General features: G+C 36.8%; 2 protein-coding genes across 9 annotated transcripts in view; one reads left to right on the top strand and one right to left on the bottom strand.

Annotated features, from left to right (window-relative positions):
- ppp1r1c (protein phosphatase 1, regulatory (inhibitor) subunit 1C) overlaps window positions 1–7364 on the top strand; it is a 31069-nt gene extending 23705 nt beyond the window's left edge. For 4 of the 7 annotated variants that reach the window (XM_047156200.2, XM_047156201.2, XM_047156202.2 and 1 more), the window contains 3 exons: window positions 1584–1775; window positions 5853–5987; window positions 6816–7364. In XM_047156200.2, coding sequence (XP_047012156.1) covers window positions 1584–1775; window positions 5853–5987; window positions 6816–6910 — 422 coding nt within the window. In that variant the 3' untranslated portion in view covers window positions 6911–7364. Of the gene's footprint in view, window positions 1–1583; window positions 1776–2564; window positions 5465–5852; window positions 5988–6815 lie in introns of those variants that run through there. The other 3 variants (XM_017469053.3, XM_017469054.3, XM_047156205.2) reach the window with 2 other exon arrangements.
- Window positions 7365–10680: 3316 nt separating this feature from the next.
- pde1a (phosphodiesterase 1A, calmodulin-dependent) overlaps window positions 10681–13179 on the bottom strand; it is an 88199-nt gene continuing 85700 nt past the window's right edge. For both annotated transcript variants that reach the window (XM_053680814.1, XM_053680815.1), the window contains one exon: window positions 10681–12981. In XM_053680814.1, the coding sequence (XP_053536789.1) occupies window positions 12713–12981 (269 nt within the window). In that variant the 3' untranslated portion in view covers window positions 10681–12712. The remainder of the gene's footprint in view (window positions 12982–13179) is intronic.

Below are 13179 nucleotides of genomic sequence, written 5' to 3' on the forward strand. Positions count from 1 at the left end.
CATAACATATATGCTGATTCTCCAACTCTAACTGTCTTTTTTTTTTTTTTTTTTTTTTTTTTTAATAATGACTATGGTTTATGGTGTGCCTGTGCTATGGTAGTCTTGTGAGTAACTTCTAACATCTGAGTTGTGGATCTCCAGCTTCTTTGGAGTTACTCTTGGCCTCTTGGTCACATCTCTGACTAATATCTCATGATAATGTCTCTGACTAATAATCTTCTTTACTTGGACAGCTCTAGGCAGTCACAGTTGTGCCATATTCTTTCCCTTTTTTTAAAATAAAGATCTAATGGAGCTGTATAGCCCTATGGGGGAGCAGTGGTGCCTTGGTGGTTAAGGCTCTGGGTTACTGATCAGCAGGTCGGGGGTTCAAGCCGCAGCACTGCCAAGCTGCCACTGTTGGGCCCTTGAGCAAGGCCCTTAACCCTTTCTGCTCCAGGGGGCGCTGTATCATAGCTGACCCTGTGCTCTGACCCCAAATTCCTGACATGCTGGGATATGCGAAGAAAAGAATTTCACTGTGCTGTAATGTATATGTCATTAATAAAGACTCATTATCATTATTATCATTATAGTATGGATGTTCACAGTCTGGAATATTTGTTTAGAAACCAATCCCTGATTGATATTTTTCCTAAAACTTTATCACAGACTTGTTGAGAGTTGATAGCTCACTGGTCCTCATAATGCTATTTATTCAGATATGTTCTCTTACAAACTCTGGGTTCTTCCAAGAACAGATGTATTGCATTTAGTATATTGAGGCCATGTGACACTTTAATAGCACTCAGGTGAATTATATTCAGCTTACTTATATGACTTTTGAAGGCAACTGATTGTACCAGAACTAATTTATGGATTTCACAGCAACCAGGGTGAATACTTATCCAATCAGAAAAGTTTTTCTTTAAATATTTATAACATTTAATATTGGATTCGTGACATACAATCCCAAGTAAATCCATTCCAGTTCTAGGTTGTGCAAGGCACTGTATTGGATATCCTACTGAATCTAATTGCTGTAGTATCATGCAGTGATAAAGCACAGAATGTGCTACTATCTGTATCCATTTCTGTTTCTCTTCATCAGAAAGAGGAAGCTCGCAGGCCTCGTGCATGAGAGCGGTGTCAGATTTCACTGTATTGTAGCTCAGTGCTCATACGTAGCCAGGAAATATGCTGCCTTTTTCGAAATCCTGACGCCTGATGAAGTCTACATTCTCCATCATTTACCATATCATATATTGGCTATTAAATATAGATATACATTATAAATATAGATATACTATATATGTATACATTATAAATATAGATATACATTATAAATATAGATATACTATATATGAATTGCTCATGTATATTCAGAGGCATACTCATAATTAAGAAGACAATAGTGTATCTCATATGCATATCATATTTCACTTGTATTTCACTTTCAGTTGTAAATGTTAAGAGCTGGAAACTTGGTTATAAGGAGTCAATATACTGTACACTCCTTATACTCTCATAGACTTTGGGCTCAAGCTCCGTTTGCATGGCGCTGTACTGTATGTGTTTATATGTGTGTGTATCGAGCGCAGAACTGCAGTTGGTGGTGAACCAGCACTTTCAGAGACATGAGCAGACGGAGACAGGGCTCTCTGACAGCCCAGACACGCCCAGTCCAATCGCAGCACAGCAGCCCAATGGTGCCGCGACTCAGTGGGCCAATCACAGCTCCACAGAGTCTTATGTCAGTTGTGATGGACAGGCAGAGAGCAGTGAGGCGGGTGGTAAGTGGAGATCAGAACTGAGCAGAAATAAATAAATAAATAAATAAATAAATAAACAAACAAATAAATAAGTTCTATCAGTCTCAGTGAAAACATCATGAAAAATAGTCTCTTTATTTATAGTATGTGTTGTAGGGATCTTAGTGCAAAACAAAGTTTTTATTAATATCCATCCAGATCCTAAGGTCTGAGGCCACTACCAAGAACTGTATTTCTTCATTTATTGAAAATAAGTATGAAATTTAAATTTTGTTAGTTTTTTTTTTTTTGCTTAAATTGTTATTTATGTAATCCTTCAAACCGTTTTCCACCGACACAGTACTTTTTCAGAACCACAGTTTTTTTTGTAATTTAATACAATTTTTTTTTTGTTTTGTTTTGTTTTGTTTTTTTGACATTTTTAGGTAAACTCATTGGTTGCTGTCTCCATTTTCCAACCAGTGTAAACACAGCTTTTAAAGAAAAAAATCATGATGGAAGAATAATAGAATTTTGTTCACTAAATCAAAGTTTCTCTACACCCAGTTCTTGGTAGTGTCTGAAATGTGTGGCATTTGGTCGCATGTCAAATGAATTCTGAATGAACAGAGCTTAATATAGCTGTCATCATGATGCTAAATGATTCTTCTAGAAGCTTCTGACGATTCTGACAGTCTTTTTTCTGTCTCTGTTTCTCTCCCTTCCTTACTTTAATTCCACCTTTCTTCTATTCTTTTAAACAAACAAACAAACAAACAAAAAAAATCATATATTTTTTGTTTTTGTCATTATTTTGGTATGGTCATGCAGGGGAGTCATCAGAGACGTCAGCGTGTCGACAGAAAAGCGCGTCCAGTCCTTCGTCTGTCTCGCGATAACCTTATCCTTCATCCGAATCGTCTCTGAGCTGTGTATCTTCTTCCTTGTAGCTGTTGTATACAATTCTTCAGAAATTCTTTCTACATCTCTCTTTCTGTATACATACTTACATTCTACTTTCACCAATATTCGTGTTGAATACCTCAATGAAAGTTCTCTGTCTTTTTCTCAGTATGCTCATTCTCGATTCAGCCTTGCACAAAACAGGAACGTGTATGATTTAGCATATTTACATTTGCAATAATACCTACGAAATGCTCCCACTACATTAGCAAAATTGTACAAGCAACCATCATGGTTCACTGCATCTGCTTGCAACTTCACAAACAGATCTTTCACGGGATAACATTTCTATGACATTATCTCCTCCGATATAATGATTTTACATTTAATTCTGTTAGCATACTGTCATACTGGCACATCATCGCACACATCCTATTTCTGCAGAGTGGCCGATGTCCCTGTATCAACAAAGAGCTCGAAGAACATTTAGTCAGCCAATCACAAGCAAGCTTGCAAATCTGGCTATTGGTTTTAATGATAGGATAAGTAACTATGTAAGGAATAAACCACTTGCAGACATGCCGTTACAGTAAAATAATAAATGATGGGGAGTTACTGTTAGCACCCTGAAGTTGATTATTTTTCTAGAACAGCACGTCAGGAAGTGTTTTATTTCTCTACAAACTACTGCGATGCTTACCAAATGTAACCTTACCAAGTGTACGACGAAAGTCTTATGAATTCACACGTGAATAACGACCACCTTAAGTACATCTTTGTACATGTTTGTTAGTTAACAACACACAGGGGTTAACTAAATCAAACACGCTCTTTAAGAATGAATATGAATTGTACGTTGTCATGTCGTGAGATGTAAGGGAGAAGGATACGGAAGCAATTGCAATTAAGAGCTTTTATTAAAAGGAGACAAATCCAAATCGTGAAACAGAGGCGTAGTCAAAAACAGGCAATGGGTCGGGCATAAACTGGATAAAGCAGGAATCGAAGTCGCGGTCACAGAAAACAGGGTCCCAAACACAAAACAAGAAACATGAAACTATGACAGGGAACTGGGAGCGGAAAACATCAGCGTGGTCCAAGTGAACTAATCTATAGTTTAAACTAACTAAATCTATCACGGTATGTAACATTCACGCTCTAACTATTTTAACTATATTAACTATAATACTCCGCGAGGTGTACAGGGAAGCGAGCGGTACATATCCCGAACATAATCAGCGTTAAGTGCAGATAGCTGAAAACAATGAAGGCACCCCCCGAACAACAACCAATAACAGAACAGGGAGGAGACAGAACAGAAACAAAGCAAACGTACGTGTCCAGAGTAAACGATGTCACGGTTGTCAACATTCGAAGAGCGGGCGCCCTCCGGCTCTCCAAGCGCGCTGCCTAAAGGGGAAACCGTGACATACGTGCATCATTTCAAATTGTTTATAGAATTTAATAATATAATGCAGCTGCATACACAAACATCACTGGATGGTGTTGAGATTAAATTATTGGTGTGTGTTATTAGTGCGTCTTTCTACGTTCGATAAGGAGGATCGGTGTACATTATGAAAGCAATCCAGCACCATCCAGTGATGTTTGTGTACACAGCCGCATATTGCAAATCGTATAAACGATTTGAAATTATGCTCATTTAATTCCTATTCATTCTTATAGAGCAGGGTTGGTTTAGTTTAGCCCTACATGTTAATTAATAGATGAACTAACAATCATGTACTAAGATGTACTTCAGGTGGTCATTATTCACACATGAATACGTAAAACTCGCATCACACCATAGTTAACGATAACTCTTCATTTGTTTGTGATTATTACATGCCTTAACTCATCATTAGTTCATATTTAAGTAAGTATTAATTCAGGTACAGTATTAGTGCATGATTCTTCATGTTATTATAAAATATTACCTTTCAGTTTAACGTCATGAAATATCTGCGAATCAAATCAGTTCTTGTTATCACTTACACTATAGCAACTATAAAACGTCGTTCCTTCTCCTGTGACGAAAGACTTACTGACTGACACTGGATACTCCTTAAGTGATCATAAGTGTTAAACAAACTCACAGAAAGCTTCATCGTATCTATTTTAAGTATGATACTGTACGTTTTTCTTTGTTGTATAACATGTTTTTAATTGTGGATTGTCTACCTTGCGGATCAGTCTTTGGGAATTAGCTACTTAACACCACTTATGTACTGCTGAAACGGTAACATTAATATTAGATAAGCTACAGTAAATGGGTAGCTAGATGATATGGTGTGTTTATGTAGCTGGCTAGCTTTTCTAACTTTGAAAAATGTTGCTAATGTTGTGTAATTCAAACCAGTAGCTGCAAAATAAATAAATAAATAAATACATAAATAAATAAAAAAGAACTGAAAGGGTTCTTATGATGTTACTTGATTATATTTGGAATTTGCTGTACAAATTGATCTTAAGCTCCACCCATGTAACCCCAGTCAGGACGTGTATACTTATTTTTACATCCCTGATCACATTTTTTTCCAAGGTTAAATATATATATATATATATATATATATATATATATATATATATATATATATATATATATATATATATACACACACACATATATAATGGCATATTTTCTGGCAGATGAGTAGAAATGCTTTTGTGCAGAGTTAGGAGTTTAATTTATTTATGTACTGGGGGGGTCAGAAAACTGGAATGAAAGAAATAAAGGTCATTTTTTTCAAGCTTGAAATGGATGCTGAGTGGAATGTTTGGTGTGCTTACAGTCTTCTTCATAAGATTCTACACAGAATTATGTTGTTGGTGGACATTGTATTTATATATATATATATATATATATATATATATATATATATATATATATATATATATATATATATATATATATATATATATATATATATATATACATACACACACACACACACACACACACACACACACACATATATATGTGTGTGTGTGTGTGTGTGTATTTGAATTCACATCAGTCTCAGTTCACAAATAAAGTAAGTTAACACACAGTAGCTCATTCTTAACACCCTGATCCTTTTGGGAGTCCGGGCCCAAAAAAGGTTCAAGTAGATTAACCTTGGTTTGAATGTAGGTTAATCCAGAGATTCTGAATTGGCCTCGCTGGGCCAGATGGTGAGTGTTCGGGTTTCACACTGTTTATGTGCACTCCTACAGGTAAAGATCACTCCAACAAACAGAGATCCAGTCAGGAGGAGAGTCCCCTTCTTCCCAAACTCACTCATTCCCACCTGGACACGCTGTCTGAGGAGCCGACGGACAGAGACGCAGTGGACAAGCCGAGCACCACAAGTACGAAACACACACATGCACATGCTCACACTAACCTCTGACTTGTGTGGAGTGACCTCTAGTCCCCATGTGAATTAGAGATTCTGTTACCACCCTGAAGTTTAATATTTTCCTATAAAAGCATGTCCTGAAGTGTTTTATTTCACTTGTACCACTTATTCAATGTTTTTATTTTTAAAAGAAGAGACATCGTGCATTTTATCCTACGTTTAATTGTTGTACAACGTCCATGAAACAAGTTAGTTCCTGTTATCACTCCCGTTACAGCAGCTGCAAGCAGTCATTCCCTCACCAGCCTCTGTTCATTTCCTCTCTCTTGAAGTATCAGAGAAAACCACAACATTCTGCACTGATACTGGAGACTCCTTTCAAAAATGCTAAATAAATGCCTCTTTAAAGAAAACTTATCACCATATCAACAGAGAGAAAAAGAAAAATTGGACAGGCTCTCTGGGTGGGAGGGGCTTATTCTCTCTCCCCAGTCAATCAGAGGGACACTAACCAATCGTAGGTGTCTGTGAGCACATGTATGCGGAAAAGGGTGGATAGTCTGAGTGTGTTACGCTGCCCTGTGAGGCAGCATGAGCAGCAGCTCATAAAGATGCAGGTGGCTGGATTCCCGTGTCTCGGAGGAAGCACGAGTTAGATTTTAGCCTTCCTGGTTGGTAGCTGTCATATGATAGTTTGTCGGTGTGAATTGGTAGGTGACAATATTGTGGAGAAAATGTGTGTGTGTGTGTGTGTGTTGGGGGGGTGGTTGGGGTCAGTTCAGTTTCAAATGACTCTTTTACCAGAAAGATTCCTCCACATCTCGTGTTCCCTTTACAGGAGTTATGATGAAAGGTGAGGCAGAGTTTTCTTCGGCCTTTCGGGAGGAGGAAGAGCAGACTTTCCCTGAGGATGAAGACACACAGGAGGAGTAACACGCTGATCATTTTTGATCATGGCTTTATCAGTTCTAAACTGGTTTATTAACCATCAGATTTGTTCTTCATGTCATCTTTTTAGTACTTTATACATCTGTAAACACATCTGTATAGACAATTATATCAGAACTATCCTGTCTATAGTAGAGGGAGTGTTTTTTTCTACTGAAGAAACGCCTTTCTTTTGTGTTTCTGTATCTACACCAATGTGGCCTTTTACAACAGATTAGAGACTGTAGTAGAGGAAATGCACAGGCTGTAAAAACCGCAGAGCCATACACAGCATCAATGTTTATTGAGAAGCAAGAAAAGTTTCTTCCATGTTTAAAAGTGTTATTGAATTAGTAATTAATTCCAACATTGCTTGCTGATGAAGAACTTCTGCGTGAAACATCCTACTGCTCATTAAACTTTCTATTCTCTTCATCAATTTTATCCACAACCCATACATCTCATATATATATATATATATATATATATATATATATATATATATATATATATTATATATTATATATTATATTATATATATATATATATTATATATATATATTATATTATATAATATATATATATATATATATTATATATTATATATATATATATATATATATATATATATATATACGCACACATATAATGTGTGTGTGTGTGTGTGTGTGTATATATATATATATGTGTGTATTTAGGGATGCAGTCGACCTGGTTGTTTCTTTTTTGTTCTTTCTGTACTCAGAGCTTTCAGTTTTTGGTCAATACAATTCCAGCATTTAGGTTGGAGACTTTTGGACAAATTTGGGTGTTAAATACTGATCTAATCCAGTACTTCAGGCCAATAGTGGAATCAGAAAGTGCGTTCCAGTTTATTATTGTTAATACTAGTTTTAGTTTCAAGTTTCCAGAGAGACAGAAGGTTTGGGACAAAAGTCCTTTGTTAGATGTACGTACATGAAATGGGATACTTGTTGCAAAAACATCACATTTATACCATGGGGGTTTACAGTTCCAAGAGTGTAGATGTAGACGTTTGGCCGAAGAACACGAGAGTGTAGATGTTATCATGAATAAGAAACAATTGATTATTGTTTGGTAGATCTTAATATCTGTGACATTATTCGTGATGACATATTTGATATTGAATGTTGTATTACGTTTATAAACAGTTTTATACAAAAATAAGGAAAGAAATAAAGCAAATAAAGAAATAAAGAAATAAAGCCCCCGCCCCCCCGAAAAAAAAAGTGAACTTTGGTACATATAATGTAGCTGCTACTATGGTTTATTAGATAGTTTATCATATTTAGGAGATAAAAGGCAAACTTATATGTAATTTTATATTGCTTGCTGTAAAATTGACAGTAATTTAAAGGTATTACTGTATGTTCCCAGTAATAGACTGTAAATTTTGCAAGTAAAATATTTTTAAATATAATTGTAGTATAACATAAAAGATAATCCGGTGCATTTGCTTATTTAGCTGAGGCAGGATACAACATAGGAGAAGATGGTAAGGTGTCGTTGAGTGTTATGAAGAGCATGGCAGTTTGGCAGTGCTGAGATGTGATCACGCAACCTTCTGATCTGTAATGCAAAGCCTTAACCACTCAGCCAACTATGATGCACTGCTTCATGGTTTCCTAGCATATAAACTTAACCTCAAGGTCAACAGAAGGAGAAATTTTACTATTCTCACCCCAGACAAAAAACATTAACTATCCCGTTATACATTGTGATTCTGGTATTTTACTGTAAACCAATGCACTGCTCTAATTGTCTAATCGTACAGAATAAAATCTTGTAAAATAATAAAACAGTAATTTGCTGTAAATTAAATTGACAGGAATTTTTTTACTGTATACTTACAGATTACAGACATGATTATTCACTCACAGAATGATCCATCCATCCATCCATGCATCCTCTACCGCTTACTCCTTTTCAGGGTCACAGGGAACCTGGAGCCAATCCCAGGGAACATGGGGCACAAGGCAGGGTACACTCTGGACAGGGTGCCAGTCCATCGCAGTGCACAATCACATACACACTTTAGACATGCCAATCAGCCTACCATACATGTCTTTGGACTGGGGGAGGAAACTGGAGTACCCGGAGGAAACCCCCACAGCACGGGGAGAACATGCAAACTCCGCACACACGGCCCCGACGGGACTCGAACCCCGGACCCTGGAGGTGTGAGGCAATCTTGCTAATCACTAAGCCACTGTGCGCCCCCAATGATGATCATAATATTATGATATCATAATTATAATCTCACTTATTTCTTTCGAATCTGACCAGAGCAGGCCAAAAGGCACAAGAATCTTTTCTAATATATTGTAATCTAATTACGATGCTCAAAGCAGCTTAGAGTAACGTAACTGTTGCTGTTACTTAGCAACCCATGGCGAACACAACACAATGATGCAGATTTGGTGAAACCATGCTATTATGTCTAGAATGCATGTCAACCAATCAGACTGTGTGGGACAGACTGCTGTATAAACTTTAGATATGTTGAATTTTTATGGATTGTTATTAGATGAAATTTTTCACCTCTTACGTATTCAAAAGCTGCATTGAATGACGCACTTTTGTCCCAAACGTTTGTTCCGTTTCTATGGAAACTTGATATACAACATTGGAATTTTGCACGTAGTTACTCATACAAGTAAATAAAGGATATTTCCTGTTTTATAAATTCTAAGTAATGAGTACTCAGTGGGAGAATGGGTTAAAAAATTTACACTTTTTTTTTTTTATAGCTTTGTGTTGGTATTAAATTAAAGCACAGGCATCAAATTTCACTATTCGTATTCATTTTAGAAACTCATTTGAAACGTAAAGCTTTTAGATCAACGTGTACTTTTTAAAAATCATGAAAAACACATGACAAATCAGGTGTTTCTGTTCTTTTGAATAGTGCTATAGATGAGCTCATGAACTTTAGCTTTCATAGACTTTTAGATTTCAAAGGGCCGATAATAAGAAGCCTATGAAAAGCAGGAACAATGCATTAATCCTATACGTTAATGCTCCTTTACCTAACATTATTTACTAGCATTATTAGTGAACATTAACAAGGGGTAAACATCGCATTAAAAAAACATACGTAATGAGTAATGTTTATTCAGTCCATGATTAAAAGTAAGTCTATATAAATGAGCATGAATCCGATTAAAAAATTTAACGATCCTAAATGCTGATAATTTACTGAACGCTGGTTTACAGGTGTAAATATTGCTTGCTTTTCAGCCTCAGTTCTGAATTTCGACAATTAACGACACTGTTTATTAAGCTGTTGATCTTTGTGGGCTTTATTTTGTTCACTGATGTAATTAACGTTTTTTTTTTTATGATTATTCAGCTAATTTGGTTTTATTATTTTTGAAGACTATAAAGTGTTAGTTTCTTTGTTAATGCTACTTATGGAAGTTCATTATTATGAAGTTCATTGTTTCGTCATGTTAATGTGTATTAAAAGTTTCAGTTAAGGGAACCTTACAGTTAAAGCATTACTGATTATGCTTTAAGAAGAAATACTTTATGAATGGTCATCAACACGCTGGTGACGAGAGTGTGAGAGTGTAAATACTGTGTGAAAGTGATTAAAGCGTATCACGTGCCAAGATGAATTTAGTGTAACAATTTGTTGGCGTTTTCCTGTCAGACAGACAGCAGCTTGATCTGATTAAAAAGAAATGAACTTTGCATTTTCTTCACCAGTATTCTTTCATTTGATCAGTTCTTGAAGATAACATTGTTGTCATTTTGTGTGTGTGTGTTTTTGTGTGTGTGTGTGTGTGTGTGTGTGTGTGTGTGTGTGTGTGTGTGTGTGTGTGTGTGTGTGTGTGTGTGTGTGTGTGTGTGTGTGTGTGTGTGTGTGTGTGTGTGTGTGTGGCAGGTAAGGAAAACCCGGGAATGCTTCCACCCTAAAAACTCATAGAAATCTTGTGCTTATTAAAAAAAAATATTTAATGCTTCGTAGATTATTGTGACGTGTATAATAGATAATATAACTGCAGCTGATAATATACATTTGTGCAATGTTAGAAAACCATGATATGAAATACACACGTGTGTTTGAATAAGCTGCCTGAATAACTGCATCTTTCAAAGGTCCTCATCTCATTTTGAACCCAAAACCATCCATTGTGTTTATAACACTTTATCGTACATCATAACGTTCTTAACAGCAACAGGGGTGAATACTTATGCAATCCCAGTTTTACTATTTTTATTTGCAAACTACTAACTTCCTTATTATGGGCTATTCTCATGACATATAATCTACTTCCAAGATGTTACACTGCATAATGTGTTAAAAGGGTTTTAGGGGGTGGGGGAATACTTAATCATGAATATTTCAGCATGTAAAGGCAAATCAAAGAACATATTTTAGAGATGTTGATGAATAATTGGTCGTGAAAAAATAAAATAAAAGAACGAAAGAAATTTTTTGGTGTAAAAAAAAAAAGTGTGGACCCTTACATAAAATAAGTTTGACACGGCTGCCTTATACGGACCAGTCGAAACTTCTATTAGTAGCTAGCTAGCTAAGTAGCTGATTTTAATGGCTAGTACGTTAAATGCATAATCTATGAAGTCGTATTATATTACCTATTGCATGCGGAAAAATACAAATAGAACTGTTGACCGTTCTTATTAAATGTTAGAGAAGGGCGTTATCTAACATCAGTCCAGAATCTCCAATAGATATGTATCAATTATGTTGAGCAATTTGTTCACATTTGTAAAGAAACGTCTCAGTCTCGGACGCTATTTCTTTCTAAACTTCCATGGCATGCTGACTGGCATATGAACAGAATTAGGGCATTGCCAATACTTTGAGGAATGCAACGCTGCCCTAGAATCTGCTAAAAATAAAACAGAGAATGCACAATCTAAGTAGTGGTGAAGGGCATTATCTAATGTCAGTCCCGAATCTCCAGTAGATATGTATCCAATTATGTTGAGATCCGGTGAGTGTGAATGTCATAGCATGTGATAAATGATTTATATCATTTTCACCATCATTCAGTGAGCCCTTGTACCCTGTGGATAGGGGCGGAGTCATCCGGAAGAGACCATGCCCACCGGGATAGAAACGTTTCATCTTAAGATAAATGTGTTCATTCAGGCGAACTTTATATTGACTTGCAGTGACGCTTCACTCTAAGAGGACAAGTGGCGCTAAACCATGACAGCAAAATAAATAAATAAATGCCCGACAGAGCATAACTTTTTTTTTTCTTTACGTTTTTGCTTCCCATCTGTATATATGCAAAGAGTCACATTGTAGTCAAAATGCAGTCTTTGTTTAGTGTTTCTTCCTGCAGAGTTATTCCAGACTGTCTATAGCATCAAGCGAAACAGTATACAAAAGAAATGGATTATGGCTTAAAGGGGAGCAGAACAATCTTTAATAAATTACCAATACAAATGACTAGAAAACAAAACGAAACGAAAGCTGATTTACAAAAGTAAAGAACGGAAACAGAAAATGCAGGTGAAGAGACAGCGTTGCATTTTTTTTTCTGGATACCCAAAGCTTCCGGCCGAGCTCCGTCTCCTTGCCATGACAACACAGCATCCCGGCATCTCCCATGGTGATGCTGGGTGTCATGGAAACATCAGTCTGCTTGACCCCACCCCTTCCCAAGGAGCAGAGGAAACAGTAGCATTAGGATATAATGGCCACAGTGCTATGTACAGCACCCATACGGGATTATGAGGTTTATGCCACAGTACACACACACAGTGTAAGAGCTCGCGAAGATTGCGATGGTTTTTCTTTTTCATTCAGGCGCTTTTGCCATTCCACGGTAACGGCCGATCGACGTCAGGGCTGGCATCAGGAGTGGCATCGGGACTGGCATCGGTCGGGTCAGCACTGTGCGACGCAGTGCTTTGCTCTAAAGAGTCCTGGGACGAGTGAAGTGAGTCAGTGTTGTTCACTTCACTGAGGGACTTCGACTCAGAATCGAGACTGCTGTGAATCACAGACACGTCGGTTTTACGGGTCAAATCTTCACGCTCTGAACGCTGCTCTCGCTCCTTACTAGCCAGTTCTAAAGAGGAAGAGGAAGAGGAGAGAGTGAGAAACAGGGAAGGATTAAAAGAAGGTCAAATTCAGCAGGGTCTGTTTATTTCATCACAATGTAGTTGAGATATGCACATGTGGCGAGGATTTAATACCCACACCGTGCACATCTGTATTCAAGGCTTAAACATTTAAAGCAACCAAAGGGAAAAGCTATCCCATTCTA

This window comes from Ictalurus punctatus, chromosome 6, assembly GCF_001660625.3.
Source record: "Ictalurus punctatus breed USDA103 chromosome 6, Coco_2.0, whole genome shotgun sequence".
NCBI lineage: Eukaryota > Metazoa > Chordata > Actinopteri > Siluriformes > Ictaluridae > Ictalurus > Ictalurus punctatus.